The 26,647-nt window shown below is 40.8% G+C and overlaps 2 protein-coding genes across 2 annotated transcripts; both read right to left on the bottom strand.

Moving 5' to 3' along the window:
* Positions 1-2,490: 2,490 nt before the first annotated feature.
* On the bottom strand, positions 2,491-15,562 carry asmt (acetylserotonin O-methyltransferase; the record flags this gene model as incomplete). Its single annotated transcript, XM_079230674.1, has 8 exons — positions 2,491-2,708; positions 3,327-3,449; positions 4,231-4,371; positions 9,633-9,751; positions 12,582-12,650; positions 13,726-13,855; positions 14,310-14,484; positions 15,461-15,562. The coding sequence occupies 8 exons, from the start codon at positions 15,560-15,562 to the stop codon at positions 2,491-2,493; spliced, it is 1,077 nt and encodes a 358-aa protein (XP_079086800.1).
* A 2,159-nt stretch (positions 15,563-17,721) lies between these two features.
* On the bottom strand, positions 17,722-22,483 carry akap17a (A kinase (PRKA) anchor protein 17A; the record flags this gene model as incomplete). The annotated part of the gene is made up of 6 exons (XM_079231118.1): positions 17,722-18,755; positions 19,448-19,688; positions 19,992-20,140; positions 21,051-21,263; positions 21,583-21,801; positions 22,145-22,483. 6 exons carry the CDS (start codon positions 22,481-22,483, stop codon positions 17,847-17,849), a joined length of 2,070 nt encoding a protein of 689 aa, XP_079087244.1. The 3' UTR covers positions 17,722-17,846.
* Between the last annotated feature and the right edge of the window lie 4,164 nt (positions 22,484-26,647).

Genomic DNA, 26,647 nt, shown 5'->3' with positions numbered 1-26,647 from the left:
ATATTTATAGCGCTAACTTTCTGGAACCACCCATAAAACCCATCGAGGTTGAACCTGAGGATGGCACAATAATAGCCTCCTGAGATGGAGCAGTAAGTGGAACTGAAAAGCAGAAAGGAGAAATGTATGCACCTTTCTCTGCTGAAGTGGAAAACATTGACCCGACTCTAAATCATTGAAGAAAAAACGAGGGGAAAAGCACTTGAAGAAATACTCTCGCAGAATAAAGCAGATACAAATACAGCAGATTTTCTACAGCAGTGAAGTTTGATTAAATGCAACCAAAGTGTTGTCTCGCTGACTAATTTTAAATAACACTCTCTGCTGTAATTCTTCACACAGATTTTCCCATAACTTATTTTGACTTTAATATCCTCAGATGATTTCCAGTAGTTCCTTTTATTTAAACACACAAAGAAGTCGGACACTTTCATGCAGAGGAAGTTAACTTTTTCATCAAAGATATAGAAAAAGACATAGAAAAACTTAAAAAAAAACAAATTCTTATATAATCTATTTTTAGTTTGATGAGAAGATTAGTAATTAGAGGAAAATTGAATCAGGTTATAAGGATTATAGCAGAGCTGGATTAATTTAAATTCAACCTAGTTTTGCTGAAATAGTGTTTTATTCCCAAGGAAAGATATATATCTCAAAAGCTTTAATGCCCAGCTCCAAGTGGTACACAGCACCAGTTCACCACCATGACATTGGTAATACTGCACCATGTCTCCGGGCACTATCACTCCGCACAGGTCAAACTGTCTTCAGCCTCAGCACTTAATTTCCCTTCATTAGGCCGGCTCTCTCTAAAGCTGTCCACAAGGATTTGACATCAATTCTAATTTGTTGCACTTTGAAGTCTGATTAATTCACAATTACTGGGAGAAAAGGGACAGACGAGGATAGAGTGGGCAGCGAGAATGAGTGTGTATGGAAAAGAGACGGCGAAAAAACCAGTGTCGATACAGTCCTCTGAATGTAGAGCAGACAATATTGGTGTCTGAAGGCTGATTATGATTTCAGCTCAGGAGTCTGACAACTGATATTTTATGCAATTATATTTTAGCATGCCTTTTGTATGCCTAATACTTGACAGTTAGTAATAATGCAACTGAATATGTACTATATTCAGTAATAAGTTTCTCACTTACGACCAGTGTTGGTGGAGCACAATGCCAGGCTGAATTTAATAAATGGCTGATATCTGCAGAAGAGGAGGCGGGTGAAATAAAAGATGTGCTGGGTCACTGTGAAGAAGATTTACTGATTCACACAGACAGCTTTACTAGGCTGTTAAGGACAGCAAGAGGCGAGCGGTTCAGACACAGGGCTTAGGATTGAGTGATGAGAACAGATATTTAAAGAGGTTCATCTTTGTAGCGATGAGACTTGAAGCTCACACGCTGCACACCATCTGATAGAGGTCGACCTTTGCAGTATGCAACTAATCATTTACAGGAGAATCGGGCTGCACTGGGATTTGTTACTCGAATGACTAGATTTGGAACAGACTTGGGTCGAAATTGATGGCTAAAATATGCATGTTTTGGTGTTTTATTGTAAGCAACATGTCAGTATGCTCATACAGGGTGTTCATTTAAAGAGAAATGAAACACTGTGTCCCGCTGGCCAGCTCTTCTGTATGGTGTTGCATGTTCTCCCGGTTCTCCGGCTTCTCAGTTCAAAGTTATGCATCTTAGGTTAAATGATGACTCTAAGTTGCCCGTTGGTGTAAATGTGAGCGTGAATGGTTGTCTGTCTGTGTCAGCCCTGTGATCGCCTGGCAACCTTTCCAGGATGTAGGCGGCATTCGCCCAATGTCGGCTGGGATGGGCTCAAACAAGTGGATTTAGTGTAAAGTTCAAGTGCAATGTTTTCATTGTTATTTGATATAATGTAGTGCACTACACTGCTACAATGCTACAGGACTAGTGTTAACTGAATGCATTCCCCTTGGTGCTCATAAGTCATAGAAATAACTCTCCTGCTGCAGTAAATCTTCTCACTGTGGCCTTGGAGACCATTTGTCCTTAAGTACTTTGTTTGAACTACTATTTGGCGCTGTAGCAGAAAACATTTTTATTTTTATTTTGCTGCAAATTTAGTATTTTGTTCACAAGCATTCCTCTACATTTGACTCTGAATTTCTCTGTCCAACGTTATCTTTTCATTGCAGATTTACAGTGGGAACACTTTCAGAATTAGTTGTGTTCTTATTATGGGAGGCTAATTTACAGAAAATGTATTTAAAATGATGCACAACTAACTAACAACCAAAATACACAGTGCCCAGAATCTAGCCATACAAATGGGCCTTTGTTTGAATATTCAGAGATCTAACAGGTTCAGTGAAAAAGCTGATACGGAATATGGTATTGTCCTACAGCATGAGAAACTCTTTGTTTTATTTGAAGAAACTTAAGGTGACAAAATAGTGGGGGGGGGGAGTTTTCAGTCCTGGCACACGAGCGGCCTCATCTGACGGCCTCACGTCTCTTTGTGTCCCAGCACAGCATCGTAGATCTTCCCAGTGAGGCGGTGCTGGGTGCCGGTGAAGCCGGCGGCAGCCAGCAGGGCAGCGTACTGAGCAGCTGTCCTCTCTCTTCCCTCCGTCTGTACCAGCATGTTCAGGGAGTAGAGCTGCACTGTCACCGGGCCAGAGCCGTCCTCGTGGAGCAACGCCTCCACTAGCAACACAGCGCCTCCTGCAGGACGGACCAAAAGAACCGCTTTGTTTGTATGTCAGTTCCTTCCTCACTGACTGATTTGACATTGGTACCTGACAAATCTTGACTTGTTGAGCACAGTTGTAGCTAATACCACTGTTAATTGCTGCATTGCATTGTAATACTTTCTGGAACAGAGACATAATCGATGCTATTAGTAACACCTGTGATTCTGCTACGAGTCAAAACTTGACTCTGCGGATGAAAATGTCTACTATCGGAGAAACTACCTCATAGTCTCTGTCCAGTGTACGCTTCCCTACTTATTTTCAGGAGATTCTTTGTTTTTCTTCCCTCCTCTTGTGTACGCACACACACAGATGCACATTATTATGAGAACACATGAGAGGGTTTTCTGCCTCCTGATAACGCCCGCTGCTTTTGTGTGTGTGCGTGCGTCTGTCTTTGATCAAAGTCACAAGGACAGATTTTTCTGGGATCAGCTGCATTGTGGGATACAATCAGCCATCTCATTTCAAGAGGGACAAAAGTGCTCATCACTTTCACTCTCAAACACACACACACACACACACACACACACACGCACACACACACACACACACACACACACACACACACACACACACACACACAGACCTGGTTTGCAGGCTTTGTACACTCTACTGAGTAGCTCTATGCAGCGCTCGTCTGTCCAGTCGTGGAGGATTCTGGCGAGGATGTAGAGTTCAGCCTCTGGCAGGGGGTCCTTAAAGAAGTCCCCTAAACACACACACACACACACACACACACACACACACACACACACACACACACACACACACACACACATATGCACAATTTTACATGCACTGAATTCCTGAAACCCTGCTAATTATTTCACATAATTATTCATTCTGTTGACAAGCGTTCCCATAACAAGACAATGATTCAGTTAATGGTTACATACTTAAATATAATGAGTACAAATGGGTAATGTCGGTTGTAATCACATCATCTCAAAAGCATATAACCTTACAACGGACAAACAGTAATAAAATGAAAGTATGTATGCGTGTCCCACATTGTGTAAATGCAATATTTTAAGTTTTTGTTTTCGTGTTGTCCATGTTACAGCTCTCGTTGTGTTCAACACCATTGTGGCTGTGAGAACAGCAGGAGAGGCAGGATGGATTTTGGCTCTGGGTTTCCAAGTATCTGCTTTTTCAGAACACTTGATTGTATATAAACTGAATGCTGCACACACACGGAACTGAAGTATTTGTGAAATTTGAAGAAACCCCAGCTTGACTTCACTGTCATTACATTATGATTGAAAGAAAAATATCGTCAAAAGATGTTTTCCCTCTTTTCTCTATGCTTTTAGGAGAAAACAAGACTGATGGCAGGCAGACTATAACTATGCCAAAACCATATCTCAAAGTATTCACTGGTGGAATTCAGCTGGGATTCAAACGTCACTCCTTAGATCTGCACTTATTCTACTTGAAGCTCTTAAGACCTTACTTAAGTTTTAAGATATATCCAATAGCACCTTTATTACCTTCGTGGAAGCTTATCCTCCCGTCGGCCCCAGTGACAAAATGTTCCCTCGACGTATGAACCACCTTGGGGAGGTCAAAGATCGTCACAGTGCATTCTGGGTAGGCTGACGTGCACTGCTTGGCTAATGCTCCACTGCAGCCTGAAAGGAGAAAGAGAGAGAGAGTTAAATTTAGTTGAATTAATACACACAACCTTCATTAACAAGGTAGTGCATCAATCACTCACACACACCGTGCACACAATACACACACACACACACACACACACACACACACACACACACACACAACACACGGAGTCACTCGAGTGGAACAGATGCTTTCAGGTATGTACCGAATATCTATTTGCATGATTTGTATTCAGATGTATGTGGTGGCTGAGGGAATATGGTTCATCTAACATTCATACCAATGAAGCAGAATGAATTGAACTGTATATAGAGTGAGTGAGAGCCAGATGCTTTATACAGGAACAGGGAATCTAATCTAGGGAAAAGCAGTCATGGCATTTTGTTGTTCTGCTCTGGCTTAACCTGATTTCCCATGCTTTTGTTAATAAAGCTTTACATTTGAATGCATTTGAAATTCCTTGTTGCTATGCCTCCACACGGCCATGGCCATTATGTTATCGTCTGTCCATCCCATTCTCGGGAACGTGGTACCTCAAGAACGCCTTCAGGGACTTTCTAGTGAATTTGACACAAACGCCCACTGAAGGATGAGCTGATCCAAATGTGGTTATCAAAGATCAAGGTCGCTGTGACCGCACACAACATGTTTTAGGCCATAACTCAATAATACATATGCTAATTATGACAGATCCACGGAAATGTCTAATGTAAAAATATGACATTTTGAAAGGCAAACAGCAACTTGTTTGGTTGAAGTTGGCAGACAACCATGAGGCTGTAATTTTAGTTATCCATGCCAGCTGCATGATGGCAGTGTTGGTCCGGTCTGTTGCTATGTTAGTCTGTTCCAACACTTTGGTCCAGACCAAAATATCTCAACAACTATTGGAAGGATTGCAATGGAATTTGGTTCACACATTCATAGTCCCCAGTGAATTAACCCCGCAAACATTGGTGGTCCCCTGACTTCTGGTAGTGCCATCATGAGACTTTTTTATTTTGTTTAATGTCTTAACAAATCATTGGACATTGTGGTACAATGACAATGGTAGAGCAGGGTGGTCCATCAATCAAAGGATCGGTGGTTCAATCCCCGGCTCCGCTAGTCTATGTCAATGCAAGACAGCTTGTACAAGTCACTTAACCCCAAACTGCTTTGAATGGGTATGAATGAATAGTCCTTATGGGTTGCATGGTAGCCCTGCCATCAGTGTATGAATGATCACATTTGACTGCAGAGAAATTTGGTAAGACATTTATGGTCCACAGAGGATTCATTTGATTACTTGGGGGATCTTCCAATCTTTCATTGAGCACATCATCAGTTCAAATTTGTATTTTGCATATGATTAATACATGTATAACCAAATAACTTGAAAAACATCACATTAGCTGTACTTGACTATGTTATGTCTAAATTTTAAAACTAAACTAAAGTAGTGAACATGGTAAACATTATACGTTAGCATGCTGACACTAGCATTTAGCTCAGGCACACAGGCCTGCTCGCACCATGGACTCTTAGTCTTGTTCTGCTTACTGTCCTCCTAATAGAGAGAGCAGTAACTCTTTGCACCACAGACCTGATGGTTTGAGTGGAAAAAACTGCATTGAAATGACCATACAAGCACACACAAGCGCAGAAAAAAGCATTTAGTATTAAACTAAGAATATTTCACCTTGATGCTCCTGCAACAATATTATCAGCCTCTGTGATTCACATGCAAACTCAATCGAAAACAGAGGGTGAGGGAGTGTATGAGACAGATAGAGAAAGAGATCGATATGTGAAGATTGCATGAATGGGATAGAGTGATGAAAAGTCAGTGGTTGAATACAGGATCAAAGGATCTCACTCGCCAAAACCCACAAAGCCAACCACAGTGTGTGTGTGCGAGTGTGCGAGTGTGTGTGCGTGCGTGTGTGTGTGTGTGTGTGTGTGTGTGTGTGTGTGTGTGTGTGTGAGGTGCAGCAGAATAGAAGAGCCTGTGGTGACTGCTGCTGCTCTGAGGAATCTCCACCTCATCACCCAGTACTCAGTCTACACACACAAACACAGACACACAGACGGATCATCTTCTGTTCTGTAACACTAGAATTGGATTCACCCAAACTTTGTGTGGGTGGGTGTTTGTACAGGCGGCAAACTGTCAGCCCGGTGCTGCTTTCCTCCTAACATGAGACCTGCTGCTACTGTAGCAGTCTGTATTTTTACAAGACTTTGTCTATTTATTGCACACACACACACACACACACACACACACACACACACACACACACACACACACACACACACACACACACACACACAGAGAGAGAGAGAGAGAGATGCTCTCACATCAAACAGGGGTTAGCAGGAGAAAAATCAAAGAGCACCGAGGAGGAGAAAAACCAAACACAACACACTGTACAAGACCCGGAGCGAACCTGGCTGCCTCAGTTTGTTAATGGAATCCTTTGACGGGCGTTTGGGATTGTTACAGTCTGTAATATTTGTTGTATGTTATTGTTGGGTTTTTCTTTCTCTACTATTTGTTTTATGTGCTTACTGTATGTAATTTAATATACATACATATATATTTAAATATATATATTTGTGCAAATGTGTGACCATTTCATTAAAACAAATGTAATCTAGTGCATTGCAATCTAGTGAGTGTAGTTGTGTAGTATGTTTTGTGTTGGATACATCTTATAACATTGGTTATGTAGACAATCCATCTACAACATGTCAGCAACTGGACTTCTGTTTACATATTTTAAAAAGCCACAATGCTTCGAAAACCATGAATATATAATTTCCTTAGAGTTGCAGTAACCTTTGAGTTGATTATTCATTTTTAGGCTAAACATACTGTTGAAATGCATATTAAATGTCAGTAAAATAGTGCGATGTGAACACAACCTGTGTAGGACAAACCACCTTCATCATACACTGTAAATGAGAAAGACGCTGTGGACTCTGATTTAGATTAAAGTCAGCAAGTTGGCAGAAAGTAGGACAGACGGACAGAGAGACAGACAGGCGGAGCACCTGAGCAGCAGGTGTGTGCAGTCACAACAGATGCTGTGTGGGAGACAAAGTCTTAATGGCACACCACAGTCAGTCCCTCCCGCTGTCTACATGCACACTCCTTTGGTGCTGCACCGTAATGCATAAACATGAACACACACACACACACACACACACACACACACACACACACACACACACACACACACACACACACACACACACACACCTCACGCTGAGAAAGTCCCAAAGGAGAGGAAAGAAAAGACAAGAGGACTGCCCTGGATGTGTGTGTGTGTATGTGTCTGACACATGCACGTGTCTGAGTGTCTGCTAGTTTAGTGGCTTCACAGCTCCCCTGTGTGGTCAACTGAGGTGTCACACACAGGAGGTGGCCAAATGTTGTCGGTAGCGAGTCACTTGCCATTTCTTTGCAAATGTTGCGGTTTTGTAATAATTCCAACAGAGAAAATGGAGACTCACTTGTGCATGTAAAACATTGCTTATACATCTTGGCTTTCTTTTTTTTTGATAAATGTTTTTGGTCTTTTTTCCAATTTTGTTCAACTAAAATACATTCGGTCTGGTTGTCACCTTGCATGTCAACCTCTAATCTGATTTAGCACTGGGGGGATTCTGGACTTTCATGGGTAATGTGCTGGATCATTTAAATGTGATGATCACTGAGTATAAGCTATAGTCTAGTGGACAGAGCCACAGACTGAACATTTTGTCTTTGAAACCTCATTATTCCTCCCCCATTGCTGATCCATTGTCATCCATCATCTACTGTTTTTGACCAATGGAGGAGTGTAAGAGTGGAGACATCGTTTAGCTCTTAGTTAAAAATGAAATATCTCTCAGACAAAAGCTGTTCCCCTATTATTCATAGCATGACGTTTTCGGCAGGAGATGAAAAGTCCTGTGACAGAACAGAAGATTGATTTTCACTTTTTTTTCTTCTTCTTTTTGATCCTTTCCCATCCTTGTCTAGTTGTTCAGCATTTCATTGATCTCACATTGTGGAGCTCATGTTCTGTTTGTTCAGTCTTATTTTTTTCCTCTCCTTTTCATCCTTCACTCGTGTAAACCATTTCGTCTGAAATCGTCTGTTCAAAGGCACTTTATAAATAAATCTTATTTGACAAAAAAGAACACGCAGAGGAGATTAGTCAAGGAAGCTACCGTTTTACTAGCATGCATTCAGAGAAGACTGAAGGCTGCAACATCTTACGTCACAATCGTATATTTTACATTCAGAGCTGTTCAATTGCAACAGTCTTATTCTGTCGAACAATGGAATGAATCTACAATAGTCTGCAGCAAATTGGATTTACATATTTTCCCTTCTTATTTATTGGCATGTACATATTTCTTGTACGCTTGAGAGAAATCATGTAATGGGCATTAACATCATAATAAGGCTATGCAAAATCACATTTAGTAATGCATACTAGGGCCATGTCCACAAAAAATATGTTTTATGATAATCACATTAAATTCAAAATCGAACAGAAATGTTGCAACAACAGAAAAAAATATTTTTTTGTATTCTCTTGATTGTTGAACTACAAATTCATATGCTTCAGTCATTACCTCGTAAGAAGAAGAGTGAAAAAATAGACTGTTGTGACAAACAAGGCTGAATACTTCACTTGCTCTCAGCATGTTAAATTACTCTGTTCCCTCCAACTTTCTGTGAACACATGCCTTATTTATCAACTCCATGTGCATTTTTGAACATTTTATATGTAAAAGAAAGCCAAAGAAAACCTCAAATTTTTACACTGTATTTGTTGTTATGTTGTTGTTCTTTCTAAAAAATAAAAAAAGATGATTTTAACACCATCATTGTTAAAACAATGCAACTCTGACAGGATAAGGGAAACTCCATCTGGAGGTGACTTTGAGTTGTGTGTGCGTGTGTGTGTGTGGGGGGGGAAGGTTGACTGATTTACAAAGAGTCATTAACTCAAAAGAGGCTGGAGGGTGGTTTAATAAAGGTCACAGTTGATTGTGTGTGTTGTGCATTTTTGTGCACACACATAACGTACTGTATTAATATGTGTGTGGCTTAGCCAGCTGTCTCTTAGTTAACACACAACGGCAACTATTTTAAATGTTAATGACTATGAACCCTCAACCTTATGGAAATTAGATATGGTGACTGGATAAATACACACACACACACACACACGCACACACACACACACACACACACACACACACACACACACACACACACACACAGATGTACCTCCAAGGTCGCAGATGCTGTTGAAAGGCGAAAGGTCAAAGGCCGTAACCACGTCTTTACCACAGATGTTCCAAATAGAGTTCATCAACTGCATGAACTTCACCATCTCCTCATCAGATCTACACACACACACACACACGCACACACACACACACACACACACACACACACACACACACACACACACGCACACACACACACACACACACAGAGAAAGAGAGAAAATAGTTTGTCACGTCATTACAACCTCTCTTTCATTTAAGTCTCTGTGCTTCGAGGCCAAACTTCCTTTATCATTTTCTGTAAGCTGTCACCTACGGTTCTGCTTGCTCTAAGTCCACAATACACAGTTGAACACACACACAGTGCCTCTCCTCATTTACAATGTTTCTCCCCATGGCGACACAGTATGTGTGTGTGTGTGTGTGTGTGTGTGTGTGTGTGTGTGTGTGTGTGTGTGTGTGTGAGACAGTGTGCAGCAGAATAGAAGGGCCTGTGGTGACTGCTGCTGCTCTGAGGAATCTCCACCTCATCACCCAGTACTCAGCCTACACACACAAACAGAGACACACAGACTGATCATCTTCTGTCCTGTAACACTAGAATCGTATTCACCCAAACTTCGACGCAGCAAAGTTATCAGCCATCTATTACATGCGCAACTTCAGATGACACAGTGACCTCCAGAGGAACTTTGAAAGTGACTCATTGTTGCAGCCTCAGACTCTGATTACATCGGATGTGAAAAGATGAAATGACTGTGAGGCCAAACAGCAGACTGTCAGCTTTAATTTGAGAACACTGTGGACGCAAGTTATCGAATGCCCCCCAACGATAACATCCACAGCTCTTTTTGTCCCTGATTGAGTACATTTACAATCCCACGATCTCATGCTGTCTCCAATAATACTGAGGAAAATATGCTCAGTCCGGTTATCTCTGTTCTTATCGTCGTTATAACATCGACGTAGTCTGTGATCTGTCTGCTCTCTGCACAGGCATGTTGCGTACTGCTCAGCATCCCTGCAGATCTCTGTCAAATCTGCAGCGACTGAGTTATGGCTCATGGCTGCCTGATCACTGCTGTGTGTTCTGTAGCTGTCTTGATGCTTTAGCCTCTCCATTATCATCAACAATGATGAAAAGACTGACGGGTATTATTTAAAGTATATGGTCCACTTTGTCTTTGCTTTCACCTCTACCAAAAATGGAGATCATTACAAGAATAATAATTAGTTTAATTATTTAAATCTGTCGTTGCAGGACGATACTGTGCCATTCTGCTGGAACATCCCGGAGAACACAAAATAAATATAGCTTTGTTTTGCTTTATTTATAGAAAAGAAATGTGACAATGTCTTTGAAAACTGGTGCAGTCCATGTGTCCTTTCTGTCCAATTAATTATCTCAGCTGTGCCTCATCCACTCTAGTTTTAATTAATGTAATGGAAACCCAAAGAATCCATGTGGTGACCACATCAAGTAAAGCGTTGCAACCATTTCACCATCAAACCCTTAAATGCAGAAACACATTACAAATGACATGAAACGCATGACGATTCTATTCATCTGTGAAGGTTGAAACCAATAGACACCTACAGCAGTCTACCTGGTTTGTATCAAATAACAAATAGTCATCTGTAGAACTTCTTCCAATGCAATGTGTCGTATATTTTTCTCAATTTTTCTAAATCTATGTTCTGTACTCTCGGATTTGGGAATTCAAGCTGTGGACGGGACTTGGTTGTAAATTATTCAGGTGCAGTCCACGGCTGGTTAAATGGCGATGAGTAAACAGGAGTCTGAGTCATCCAGCCAGCTTTGAACCATCTTGCTTCTGCCGCAGCGCTCCAAGAACGCAGTGAATGACTTCAGCGGTTGTTTCCCCTTGCTAATTTATCCACAGTATCCACAGGGGAAATCAGCAGGGACAAACAACTGCTACTTCCCATTAAATCAATTGTGCGCAGGTGTTGACATTTTTCTCGTGGGATATTTTCATTCTCAATCAATTAAAGCTGAATTGCAAATCCATCTGCACGCGGTTGCATTGCATTGTGTGTGTGTGGTTCATTATTTGAATATTCTCATTTTTCATTCATCTTTTTTTTTAAATGATGCCATTTTTGTGAGATCGTCAGCTGCTTTTTAGAAGGATACGAGAACAAACATGTCGAATACAGATATAATTCAATTTATGCAACCAGCAATTTACAGAACATCAATTGAGTGATGTGTAAAAATCCAAAGAAAACTAAATACATTCACATGCAAAATAATGTCAAATTTCCCAGTTTTTACTTTCTACTTCTGCTGAAGTGGTGTGTGTAGCTTATTCATTCATATTATATTCATATCATAGCTCATTGGTGTTGATACATTTCATTTTATGATTCAGATGTAAAATAATAACGGCAAGCTGCATTCATCATGTCTCATCTTCCATCTGCTCGCACCAGATCAACCTTCCATCAAAGTGCAATGGTTATGCAAATCATGCCATGATGATGACAAGAAGGGTGGATGTTTTAGCGAGTTGTTCCACAGTGTTTCCGTTTTGACGGTCTCTGTTGCTTTGGGACTGGCAGTGTTCTGAAGCACAGTACCTCAGGCAGGCCGGTCCAAACCACTTAGTGAACAAAGTGTGAAACTTTGAGCATGTGACCCCTGAAAACTGCTGACCAGCAGATCAGTGAAGCGTTAAAACTGCACTACATACCATAAACACGCAAGACCTTTAGGACAATGGCAGATATATTCTCTCTGCTGCAGGCTTCCTCACATCACTGCCCTCACCACACAGTCTCTCTCTCTCTCTCTCTCTCTCAGAGACTTTTTTTTCAGGGTCGAAGAGAGGATAGAGGGACAGACAGGCTTACGATGGAGAGACAGAGGTGGAATGTAAATGAGCAAGAATTAGTGTTTTATCATCTCAAGGCCGCTTCTTACCTGTAGAGAGCTTGAAACAGGTCGTTCGAGCTGACTCCAAAAGCCTTTTCATACTGGTTTCTTCCCTCTCTAGTAAGGCAAAGACAGACATATTCATAAATGACATGATCGTTTGAGGTTTTTTTACACAGATATTACGACGTGAGTGTACACAATGTGGGATCTAGGTATTGATCGTCTCGTTAAAATCTGCTTTAGCTTCATCACAGTTGACGAAGATCAAATGTGTTGACGTGAATTCATCATCATGTTTGGTCTATTTTAGGTAAATTCACATGTTTTCTGTTTCACAGTCTCACACAAAATAATACATTTTGATGAAGGTGCCTTCATCCTTTCGATGTAATCTTTGCTTCGATCTGTTTTCAGTGTTTCTCACAGATGGACTTGACTCGTCAGCCACAGTAAATCCAGTCACGTTTTGTGAGAGCTGTTGGCTGTCCTCCCTCAGACATAACAATGAGACTAAAATCCATCTTGAGACACTGTTCAAACAGAAAAGTAAGACTGGAATCCGCATCCTTAGGCTAGAAATCACACCTGCCGTTCTCACAGCTCCTCACTGCCCTCCTGTGTGTGATTCTACTGTTTTTGGCTTGCTCATTTATCCTTTGTGCACTATTTAAATTGTCTTTGGTAAGTAAAAGCAGGAGGCGTCCATTATGTTTATTGTTGCTTTCTCTTTTGGTTTGCCTCCCCCTCTAGCATTTGGTGTCATTATGGAAGTTATATTTTGGCTAATAACATATCCCATATATAACATATATTCTTCTCGAAAATAATCTTAATTTCTCTTTAGGTTTGCCTTCCCCCTCTAGCATTTGGTGTCATTATGTAAGTTATATTTTGGCTATTAACATATCCCATATATAACATATATTCTTCTCAAAAATAATCTTAATTTCTTTCAAGTCATATTAAAGTATAGGTAATTATAGTACCTTAATATCACAATGCAGACTGACCCGGCCACTCAATAAGAGGAAACAAAGACAATTTATATAATTATAATCAACATTAACATGGATCACCTTTGTTTGCACATAGCTTTGTGCTTCGGGAAAATGTGGGATTCTTTTTTGACATTTTATAGCCTTTTTAGTCACAAAAAAAGCCAGCTGGAGGCCATGCTCAGTGTACTGACCTGACAGCGTCGGTCAGGTAGTGCCAGCAGAGGTAGATGGTTCTGGAGCTGTACTGGATGGACTGGTAAAGGGACAGAGGACTGGAGCGGGTCAGGTAGACACTGGCCTGCTCCGTGTTACTGTAACACACTGAAGCAAGTGGTGGGAGAGGTGGAGGACGAGAGACAGAGGAGGAGGTGACTGTGAATGAATCACTGCAGGTGTTAAGACTAAGTTTGAACTTTAATGTAAGCGATGGAGACAGAGACTGAGAGAGAGGTGTGTGTGTGTGCAGCTGGTGCAGAAAATGAGAATGTAATGCATGTCTGATGAGAAATGGACAAGTATAAAAATAACATATAGTTACTAAAAAGACAACTAAAAAATGTTTTCTTTTGCGATTTATTGGTTATTTGTCTTTAGTTATATCTAGTATCACACACTCATGTGCTTTTCAAATCTTATAATGCAACACTGTTCTACACAAATGAATGAGTATTATCATTATCATTATCACCACTACTACTCAATCTATTTAGAGAGAGTGAGAGAGTAGTACGTTACTACATTATTTGTGTTTGTGTGTTTGTGTGTGTGCGCTGACCTCGTCCATTTTCCTGGTGTGTGTTGAGGAGCTCTAGGCCGGTGCAGGCAGCCAGCAGTCTCTGTGTGCCATCCAGACTGGCTCCGACCGCCTGACTGATCTCCTCTGCAGACAGGGGACGCTCTGAAGCCAGCAAGACATCAAACACACCCAGCTCACAGGAGGAGAAAACCGTCTGGGTCAGAGCGAGAGAGGAGGCAGAGTAGAATAGAGTGCAGTTCATTCATGTACCGAAGAAGAATAGACTCACGTGCTCAATCCACAGAATTAAATAATCTCCTCCAATAAAATCTGAGTCACATATAGGTAGGCTGATTACACTAATCGGGACAGCGCTATTATGATGCTTTGAAGTTATTCCAACAGAAAGACCTGCAGACAATCAAACTGTCAGTTTAGCTGGAGCTATAGAATGTGGCTGAAGTATTTCATACATGCATTTATGGACATCAGTAATGTCTTCACTAACATTATGCACACCATGAAAATGCATTATTTCATCTTTTCATTTCCCGTTTACACTTTCGGATGTATTCATTTTCAATCTTAACTTTCTTGTCCGTCTCTTTCTATCATTTGCTCCTTCAACGATTTGTTTCTTGGGATAATACAATTAAAGCTTCATCATCCAGTATCTATAGTGTATATACTGTATACTGTAATAGATACTTTATTTGTATTATCTACAGTGTAGATAATAGTTAATCAAAAGTGTAGCAATTTCAATTTCAATTGATACTTAGGGCAGCATTTAATGACTATTTTAATTAGTATAAAATCTCAGTTATTTCTCAATGAATTGCTTGATCTTATAAGATGCCAGTTGCAATATTTTAAAGCCCAGGGTAGCATCTTATAACTAGCAGTCTAAAACTCAAAGATATAACGCAGCAAATCTCACAATTGAAAAGGTGTAGTTTGGTATTTTTGCATGAAAAAGGTAAGAATGAATAAAGGATTGACTAATTGTTTCATCACCTAATCAATTTAGCTTTTAAGAAACTATACCTTTGTAGTAATAATATGTTGGACTGCTATCAACCCTCAGGTTGAGGAGGGGAAACTACATTGCCAATAACTTTAAACTGAGTGAAGCTTGTCTGTACGGGACCCATGAAGGTGAGCGTGTTCGCACTTCATGTGTATGTTACCTTGGAGATGAGGAATCCTTCCATATACTCCAGTATCTTTCTGGGGTAAGTGTCAGCAGCGGGGGTCCCCTCCGATGAACCCATCTCCTGACGCTCAGCCATGGCCACAGTTTGGACAGAACTCACCAAAAGGACAGTGAACGTTGTGCTCCTCCAAGCTCCTCGACATGCAAAGTGAGCTTCCCCGATAGCTTGTTCTGCTCATAAAGGCACTTCATGTGTGTGTATGAATGCCGGTGCAGGAATAGTCGGACTAAAGGTACAGAAAATGCCCACCCAGCAGCATCAGCAGCGAGAGAAGCAGTGGGCTAAGCTGATTACGGCCAGATAACCCAGATTAGAGCGGGGGCTCAGTCTGCATTGGACAAAGGAACAACTCTCTGGCAATACACTGCAGCCTTGTTCATAATCAGTCATACACACTCGGACGGAGACTTTCACTGTTTTCATGACCCCAAAAATGTGGTTGATGCTTCTGGATTACCAAACCTAAGGGGTCCGCTTCTCGTCTCCATGTGGCCTGATTGCACTTGGGCTGAGAAACTAATGGTGGCATCAGACCTCATGACACAGACGACCATGTCACATGCCTTCATGAGATTACAGACACTAATCAGACTATTAATTATTCATGCACAGTTTATTAAACCAGCGGTGTATGGACAGCACACAGATACAACAGCTGGAGCTGGGTAAACTGTCACCTTCATCCTTCTCACAAGGTTTTGAGTTTGTAGAGATTTCCCAAAAATGGCTGCACGATTGAGACAGAATCACACTGTGGATCACAGAACAGTGTTAAAATAGTTTTCAGTATGACTTTATTGTAATGTGTATGCAAGACATGCTCTCAGAGATCATGAGCATATGGTACAGAGAACAAGTGGGCTTTGCATCAATAAGTAACACCGTTAATTTAGCAGTGTCAACAAAACCATTGGACTGGATTGACTTCCCTAAATCTGAAATACAACAAAAAGAACTGTCTGTACAGCTATTAAGTAAGGCTATAGAAATGTAGCTCATTATTACTTGGTACAGTGCTGGTTTGACTTGAATCCAAGAAGCTTTGTTCTAAAACAATAATTAAACTTTGACCCAGACTTGGAAAAAAGTCTTGAAGAAATTGAACAGGTCTCAAAGCGATCTTTAACTCAAAACTTGCACAAAACAGAAGAAAGAAGGAGAACACTGCTTGATGATGTCAGGTCCAATATGTATTTTGTTACTTTCAAGTGTCTTCACGAAACTCACTCAACAAATCCCTTTTGAATAAACTTCTTCACGTAACTTGTAAATTCAAATGAAACTAAAATAAATGTGTCTTTGTAAATTGAAACTTTATGATCATCAAACATGGTGCTGCTTGGATGAGGAGTCTGCTGTAGCATTTAATTGTGTTTTTCTGAGCTGCTTATCTGCAACACAGCCAGCAGTATTCCAAGAAATATTTCAGACAGAAATGTTTCTTATGGTCTGTGGAAATGTCACATTTGTAATGGAACAGCAGCCGTTATTCCACTTCAAAGGCTTTCATGACTATGGCAGCCCTCAGGTCTGATAGTGTGTGAAACTTCATGCTGATTACATGTCAGTACACAACACTGGGTCTGATTTTCTGTAGCCAGGCCACAAGTGGGGTTGAAAAGGCTGGTGACGGATCAAAAGAGCAAACACCATTTGTACTTTTCACTTTACAACTAACTGTTATTCATGCACAAAAAACACTTGCTTGCAGAAAATGAAGTACATCAACAGGCTGTCGGGTCAGACTGGTGCGTCAATCTACTAAACTAATGAGCTTATGATATTAGCCTTTAATTCAAACAATTATCAGCCAGGTAATTTTCTCAACAGCCAATGTAAATAATTACATTTGAATACCCTAATAAGTGTATGCATGTTAGCTTTAGTGCAAATGTTGATGCAATGTTTTTCACATGTCGCAAAGTATAATATTAAAAAAACAAAAAGTACATTTTGTGTGTTATACCATGAAGTTGTTAAATGTAAACACATTGAAAATGCAAAAAAAATATGTCAGCAGCTTTAATACAAGAGTATGAAAGATGAAGAAAAAAAAGATAGGTAAAAGCAACTCCTTAGAATCATCTGCAATGATATACATGCCTTACACCACATACAAGGTACACTTACACAAATTGTTTCAGTTGATTCAGAGGAGTTGATTCTACTTTTATATGAGAGTTATTATTCATATCAAACATTTCTTGTTTTGTGCTGCCCTATTCTGGTGAAAGCCCTTCGGTGCACCGTTACATCATTTAGTTAAAAAGGGCCAAAATGTCTATTCTTCTTCTAAAACTTATTGAACTGTAGGTGTAAGCCCAACAAAAGGGGACTACATAAATCAATAAACTGATAATTAGCATCGTCTGAAGTGGCTCCTGTCTCTACTGTTGCTGTGTCTCTTGTGCCTGTAATGGCTGTGACTCCTCCTCTCTCTGCTTTTGTTGCTGGCCCTAGAGCTGCCTCGGACATGTCTACGGTGACTTTGCTTGCTGCTCCTCTCTCCGCTGTAGCTTCTCCCACTGCTACTCCGGCTCCTGTCCCGGCTGGAGCTTGTGCTCCTGCTGTAATTGCTGTGGCTGCACCTCCTGCTGCCACGGTGACTGAGGCTCCTCCTATGGAGACTGGAGCTCCTCCTCCGCTGGCTGGAGCTCCTTCTCCTCCGGTTGGAGCTGTGAGAGCGCCTCCTTCTCCCTCGGCTGTGGGAGCTCCTCTTTCTGTGGGAGCGGTTACGGTCCCTCGCTTGCTCCCTACTGTGCCCACTACTCGCCACCTCTTCCCTCCTTCCCTCCCGGTCTTTCTTGGTGTTCTCCCCTACTCTCCTCTCCTCGGGTGTTTGTTTTTTCTCCAAAACTTGTGAATGCACACTGGATTTGGACACCTGCTTCTCTTCGCTGTCAATTGCCTTCACTCCGTACATCCTGCCCAGGGCCCCCAACATAATATCATTGACACCCGAATCAGACACCTCCTCACTCGTTACAGGGACATCCTGGTCCTGTGTGCCTGGAGGTCGTGTGGCTTTACCGCTGCTCTTCTTTATTAGGTTGCAAAGCAGTTTCTCTCTAAGCTCCTTCTCACGCCGCTGGAGCTCCAGTGCTCGGTCCTTCTCCACCTCCACCCTCCGCAGCTCATCCTCCTGCTTGCGTCGGCAGGCCTCCAGCTGCTGAAGACGAGCTAGTTCCTCCTTTTGTCGAGCCTGCTCCTGCTTCTCCTGCTCCTCCTGTTCAGCCCTCTGTTTCTCTTGCTGCTGCTGCTTCAGGTCCTGGAGAGAAGGAGGAAGCAATGTAGGTACCGATAAGTAAAACAATTCAATTAAAAATATATATAAAATCGCCAGCAAAATGGAAATTAGGTTGACAAAACACTGCTCTAGCTCCTTCTAGACCAATATGAAACTACATTACAGTGTCATACAAGTAACTTTACACAAAGTACACAAGCTCTTTAGGGAGCAGTATCGAATAAGAAAAGGTTCTACGAAACAGCTCACCTTGTTTTGTCCAAAAAAGGTACCAAAACCACCTCCCGGCACAGTTAAAGCTCACCAAATTCTAAGTTTTATCTGATTAACTGTACAAAAACAGAGGTGTATTCTTGGCTGAGAGTTGTAACTTCTTAGAGATTTAAATATGAAAGTAGAATATGGGTGAAAATGCACTGTATGCATTTGTTCTTAAACGTTTGTAAGCTGCATAATACGACCACACTCGATCGTAGACGATACAATATTAAAGCATGGACAAGGATCTTGAGGCCACTACAATGTGCCTTAAGTCAGTCTGTTGCGGCTTCCTTTATAATTCCTGAACTCGGCTGCAACTTGCTTATTTCTAAACATGGCAGAGCCATATTACTGCTTATTACACGTTAACCTCAGTCTTGGTTTCAAAATCAAAAGTAGGATTACGTCCCAGATGAATGTGCGTGTCTACACAGATGTGTATCTTTGTGCACCTTGGCCCTGGCCAGTAGCTCAGCAATGAGACGAATTGACTCCAGGTTGCGCTGAGCCAACAGCAGCCTTCTCTCCTCCATGGCGATCTTCATCTGCAGCTTCTTCTGATCCTCTTCCTGCTGTCGCCTCACCTTCTTCATGTTCCTTCTCTCCTCTCTCTCCCGCAGCTTCTGCTCTCGCTTTCGTATCCTCTCTTCCTTCCTCCTCTCCTTCTCCTCCTCTTCCTGCTCCTTCTGTTTCCTGAACAAAAAGGGAAATTGTCCTACGTGATCATCTGTTTCTGGCTGCTAACTTTTTGCTCGAAACTCTAGCCAAACAGTGCTTTGTAGCAATGCATTGTAACTTTAATTAATTAACAGGGTTAAATTAACCAATAATCTGTACTTTCGTTGTCATTCACTCAATATTATACTGAAAATGAACTCCTTCCCATAAAATATGAATGCAGTAGTACAGCACCATGCATTTGGGGTGACTGCTCTACTTAAAAATAAATATGTTAATGTTCTTGATACCAGCTTTCCATTTCATCTCCCATCATACCTTTCATCCTCCTTACGTCGCTCCTCCTCTTCCTTCTCCCGTCGTTTCTGCTCCTCTCTCTGCCTCTCCAGCTCCTTTAACTTCAGCCTCTCCAGGCCTCTCCTCTTGAGAGCCAACTCACTCAGGTGCTTGCTGGTGTCAAAGGCCACCTGAAGAAAAACACACACATACCGAGACATGGTTACAAAAAGCTATTTCATGGTATACATGGTACTAAGTACAACAGCATCTTAATTATCCTGGAAGAATATATGTATCAAAAATGATTAGTGTTTGAACATTCATACGGTTTCTATTGGAGTTTTAGTGGATCTGTACTATCGTGTGTGCTGTGGTGGTCATTTCAGCCTGTCCAGTAAAACCAGACTCTACAATATTGTCAAAATAGAGAATACAATAATTTGAGTAAGATGGATTCAGCACTCCAACAATTGCAAACAAATTGATTGACAAACTAATTAACTTTAAGTATCTTCTTCTTTCCCTTTATAGAGACCTTCCTTTGCTTCCTCTAACCTAATTTAGATTTCAAACTGAAGCTTTATTCTGTGGATTATGACGCCTCTGGCTCTCCCCTGATCACCTTGGAAATAATGACGAAGCCGCTTTAATTCTCATTACACTAAAAGGTCTTAAAGCTGCTATGCATCTCTGAACAACATAATCTAATTATTGAAATCTGCAATATCACTACAGCAGTTGCAATTTACTTGTTGCCTCAAATGTAAAACAAAAAAGGTAAGCAAATCTCTTACAAGCCATTAGTCATGAGTTAAACTCAAGTTTTCCAAACACTTTTTCTCTTAGTTCGGACAGATTGATGTCTCTAGGATTGAACATATTTAGGAATTCAAACAACTTAAATCAAGCTTAATTATGTACACCAGGCCGTGAAAAGCTCAGAAATGGAATATCAACTCACGCCAAAATGCTCATGTTCTGGAAGGACATTTTTAAACGTTTCAGTCAAATAAGTGAGAAAATAAATAATCATTCCTTATTGTGTTCTTGCCATAACCATTAACAAAGCTAGTGCACAACCATGTGAACCTGCAGTACCTTGATGTTGCAGGCCACTGCCTTTCCATCGTCTCCTTTCAGCATCAGCTTCATGCTGCGCAGAGTGTCCATTGCCTTGGTGAAGCCGCCGTACTCCTGGAACTGGACATAAGCCTCAAAGTTCAGATGACCCCCGAAACTAAATGTGTTGAAGTTCTTGTCCAGCATCTCCTCCCGGTATGGGTCCAGCATGGGGATGTCAACATTTCGCACCTACAATAAAAAAAGGTGGCATATTGACAAAATCAAATACAATGTTGTTTATGGCTCAATCTCTTAATATCTAATATCAATGATGTGGCAATATGATATGCATGACTTTTGGTGTCTTCTTTGAGTTATATTGTTTAAGTTAAAGAAAGTTAAATAACTTCCGCTTATTACAAAATCCAATACATGCAGAAGCAACCAGTTTCAGGGGGGACTGCAGATCCACACAGCAGTTCCTTTCCAACCCCACTATTTCAAACTAACATGTCATGTAATGTGAATTCTGTCTTAATTTCCAGTTAAAAACAGAAACATGGCCCACCTGGCCAAATGTCTGAAAGACCGCAATTAGGACATCTTCAGAGGGCCGGTCTGGGAACGGGCTGTCCTTCTGACTGAACCAGCGGCAAGGAAGTCCCTCTAGGTGGATGGTGTCAGGCCTCTCTCCCGGCAGAGTCTCATTCATATCCTTGGCGTCGCGGAAGAAGGAGTCCCAGTCGTGACGTGTAGGGAAGTCCACTTTGTTCTCTATCGCACGAACCTAAAGAAAGAGAGGGAGAGAAGGGTTGATATGCATATTCAGTTGCCAGTTTGTTATGCACACGTTGATAAAACTGCAGCATTCAAATACTACAGCTCTGCAATATATACGGTTTTAAATAAAGTTTCTGATGTCAGGGTTTAAGAGAGGTGTCGATACAACATGATGGTCACTTTGGAGGTTGTAGTTTGTGGTGCAGTTTAATTGCACAGCACCCTACAGAGAGGCGTTTCCAATATTTACTCATGACTGTCATTGGTATAAACAAGTTGAGCAAAATATGAGAAACATCCGTCAGCAAAGTTTCACCACTGGGTTCATCAACCAATAAAGTCAGCCTTACCTTCAGGACATCAGTAAATCCACTAAGCTTGATGCTTTTCCCGTCCAGACGAGACAGCAGGCTCTTGACCACCGTCTTGTTTTCCACCTCGCCCTCAAAACGGATGAAGTCCATCGTACTCTTTGAGATTCGCAGGGCTGAAAACTGCTCTGGAGCGACCATGGCCTTTATCCTCTCCATCACTTCCCAGTTCGAGATGCTCTTGCCTGGCAGCTTGAGCTGCGGCAGAGCTACACTGATGGTCATTTTGGCAATGGGCTTGAGGTACAGGTTGTACTCGGAGGAGAAGCACACTGCCTCCGTAGTATCATGGACAATGGTGGTCATTGTGGCAGACATGGGGGGAAGCTGCAGGAAGGTCGAAGAGACAATGAAGACTGTTAGCAGATGTTAGCCGCTCTGGAAATAATACAGAATGAGTTAACTATGTTGTGCTTTCGCTTTTTCAATGTAATGGTTTGTTAAATGCCCCTTATATCTGCAGCGCTTTGTCTCATCAAACCGCCAAGCTTCAGACAACTAACGTTAGTTAGCTGTTAGCTAAACATGATTAGCGTTAACGTCGCTAGATTACAAGAGGCAACGTTAGCTTTTTACTAACAAGGGAAACGGGACGTAAACCAACTCCTGTTGGTTGTAGGCTCACGTGTAAAATAGTTTAGCTAGTTAACTGTAACAATACTCGCGTAACGATACATGTAAACTTTAGTTAGCGTAAGACGAACTCGAGGGCTGATTCGTGAAACAAATGACTGACGTTAGCTGACGATAAAAGTCAAAATACCACGTTGAACAACACTTCAGCTGTTGAGATAGACAGCTGACGTTACGAGCAACTGTTCTGGGTCATACAAAACAGCCAACATGTGTGTCGTTAACAATACCATTGAATACTAGCTGTTAATTGACGTTAGCTGCAGGCTAGTTTACGTTAGCTTAAAGTGGTTTGTAACCACCTCTCTCTCTCGCTCCCTCTTCACAACGTCAGAGTGCGTTTCACGTTATTTAAACATCCATCGGATATCACAGAAGATTTCCCCACCACCTACCTGGCATCGGTTAACCTCCAGGCAAGAAAATTAACAAACGTGTTGCAACGTTAACTGATTTATCAGGAGCTAGCTAGTTAAACCAAACATAGAGAAAGAGCCAGAGAGCGTCTTCCGCATGCAGTAAACTTTGACCTCAGAAAGAAACAACGTGTCGCAGCACCGCGGCGGCGTTGTTTCAGAACAGCGACACCTTGTGGAAGATGTGTGCGACAGGAGGACTGACAAATATGTATTTCTGCTGCATCCACTTGGTTTTAGAGTCATACGACGCGAATAAGTCCAATGGAGATCAACTGTGTGTAGTCAATGTACAAACAAATGTACAAATAATACGACACCCTGTGTCTCAGGACTGTTGTACAATTTGTAAAGCCCCTTGAGGCGAATTTGTTTTGGGTGTTAATTGGACTAAATAAGAAAACAATTATTGACTGGAAATTCACCTAATATGCAAACAAGTAATTTATTATATTATAGTTATAATTCATTTAGATCACTTTATATAAATCTATTTTCCCTTTGACATTAACGGGTTGTTCTGAACTTTAGCATTACAAATCCTAAATAAATGTACTGTTGTAAGTAGGATGAGTACTTTTTATTGGCACTGTAGGCTATGTCACAAGACAGCAAAACATCCAGCAGACAGTGCACATGTTGTTACTAAACTGATGGCCATTTGGCACTGCTAGTCACAAGTTAGGCTTACGAATATCATAATCACTGTTTGTGGAGAGAGTGAGAGATGGGGATATATTGGACATGGATTAGTCCGAGAGCAGAGGGCCCAGGCGAAAATGTTGGCATAGTTTCCCTGCAAATATGGCAGAGGAATTTACATAATAGGCATTACTCCCTTCACTTTGTATGTAGGTCAGTAGCTGCAGTCAGATAGCCTCTCTGCTCTATCCCGATCGGCAGTCATCTAACAGAGAGGCCGTCCCGGCAAGAATCTACCAGCCCAGGAAAAAGCTTATCCCTTCAGTGACTTCAGTAAACCTTGTTTGACTCGTCAATAACAGAGTTCAGAGAAACAGCAAAAGAGCAGACTCTGACAGAGCATGTACATTTACACAAGCAGCACAGTTGATTGTAATGACATGTACACATGTAATCCTACTTTTCTATTGCAGATTTGCTCCAGTAAACATGAAGTAGAAAAAATGACAAGCTACTTTTCCCTCTGTCATTTGTTATATATGTACTGATGAAACTTAGTAAAACAAAAACAACATTCAATAAGTAGTGGTTGTTAATTGAAATGTACATTTGTATTTAATAAGAAAAAGACTTAGAGGTCAGATCAGACAACAAAAAATGTCATTAATCTTGCAAGGTTTGCTTTGTAACAATAGAAGTAGTCTCACTCACACACACACACACACACAACAGGTGCAGAATGAGGACTGACTGTGAATATATTGGGTGCAGCATTACATGGGCAGCTTGTGGACAGGAAGCCGTGGATGTAGTGTACATGGTGGGTTACGGGGTGATCAGATCATCAATTATTCAGCACCACCAGACAGGGACAATCACTTGGCGCCAGCATGACCAGCAAACAAAACAGCCTGCCTAATTTGGAGCTTCTGTCCATTCTAGTTGAATCTGAGTCGGGCGTTCATGATTGTATACATTACGACAACTCTGACCATCGAGTTTAATCCTTGTTTCTGATTCTGTGTTCCTACGTATTCTACAGATTTGTTTGCTTGAATCAACAGTAGCATACTGTAACAGACCACTGACTTTACTTTTATGCAAACCCTTTTTGCTTTATTTCAAATTCAATGATAAGACATGAAGACAAAGATGACAGTGGCTCAGTAACAATGCATTCACATCACAACATCACAATATTTCACAAAGAAGACAGAAACAATTACTTTTCGACACATAAATGAACATTGGATAGAATTTACATTTCCCTATTCGTGCATCTGAAAAAGTGACATGAAAGTAGGTTTTTACAATACATTTCTAGTCAACCATAAAGTTACATGAAGCCCTATATGATTTGAGTACAAAGGATACAAAACACTAAGGGAACATTCATGAAATCTAGGATTTGTCGTTGATCCGATATTCAGGTATAAGCACGGTTCACATATTTGGGAAAACAGTTAACAAGTCAATGTGCTCATCAGCTGAACATCCAGCATATTCTGGTCTAAACTCTTTACTATCCACAGATGACATATATGATTAATGAACAAATAATTGTGTACATGCAAGGTTTGAGCAATACAGGAGGCTGACAGGCAATGTATTAAATATCAAATTTGGTCCAGAGTGATACATTTCATATTAATTGTTTGATTGCATATTTATTGTAGAAATGTAAGCAGTGCTACGCTGTTTGTAAATAGAAATATCTTGATCTGAATACCTTTTCACTATATTAGATCTTGATTGAGGCCCAAACTGCTTAAACTCCAACATAAAGAAGCAATGTAACAATGAGCATACCAGACCCAGAGGACTTAAGGTCAATTATGATCAATAGAAAAACTACACCAGTTCCCCATGTGCTCCCACCCTGTGAAACAGAGTGTCGTTAAAATACTTGGACATAACTAAAGCCACGATTTTGGTATTAACTAGAAAATGGAAAAAATGACATTGTACTTTTATACAGAACAATGCATTATACATCTCAGGGTGTAAGAATCTGATCACCCCTTATCAGTATGACATGGGATCAATAACAATAACATGGTTTTAGTTTCGCAGTTTTATCCCATAATCCCAAACTATCTTCAAAGTGACAAGTGCAAACATGACAACCGCACATGGTTGTTTCTGTGGTTACAACAGTTTGAATACTGAAATCTGGTAATTAAAATTCACATTACAGAATTGCATTTAAAAAACAGCACCACCCAATCAAAGGAGGTTGAAATATATAAAAATTAGTTCTATGAATATATTACTTTACTCTGCAAACAAAAACAAGAATTTTAGATTACTGTGTGATCAAACCTAAGAGTGCTATTTTCAAATCCCTCACCACTGCGAGTCAAATAATCTAAAGTGAAAACCTGATACAGTCTTAGTTCTAGTGTAAAGTATTAAATAAAAAAATAGTGTATTGATGCTACCAACTCTAGGAGAGCATAACAAACAGAATTATAGAAAAACCCACTAAAATATAAAATAAAAAGTTCAAAAACCTGTCACAGTGCAGTAGTTTAGAATTTCGTGGCAAATAAAATGCTACATGAACTGTGACCCGACCTCAGTAAACAACAAAAATATATTAACTGCAATAAGGAATAAAAGTTTGATTTTCAGAGAAATATACACTTGTTTTCCTCGTAATAAACCTTAAAAATCAGCTTGACATCATAACTGTCAATTAGGATGTGTTTAGTTAATCTGGTCATAGAACCGTCTGACATGTCAGCTTATGAAGGTGTCAAACTGGTTTACATCGCAGAGTTGTATAACT

Source organism: Taurulus bubalis (assembly GCF_910589615.1).
Source record: "Taurulus bubalis genome assembly, chromosome: 15".
NCBI classification, from domain to species: Eukaryota; Metazoa; Chordata; class Actinopteri; order Perciformes; family Cottidae; genus Taurulus; species Taurulus bubalis.
Note: the sequence above shows the minus strand (reverse complement) of the source record. Positions and strands in the feature narration are given on the sequence as shown.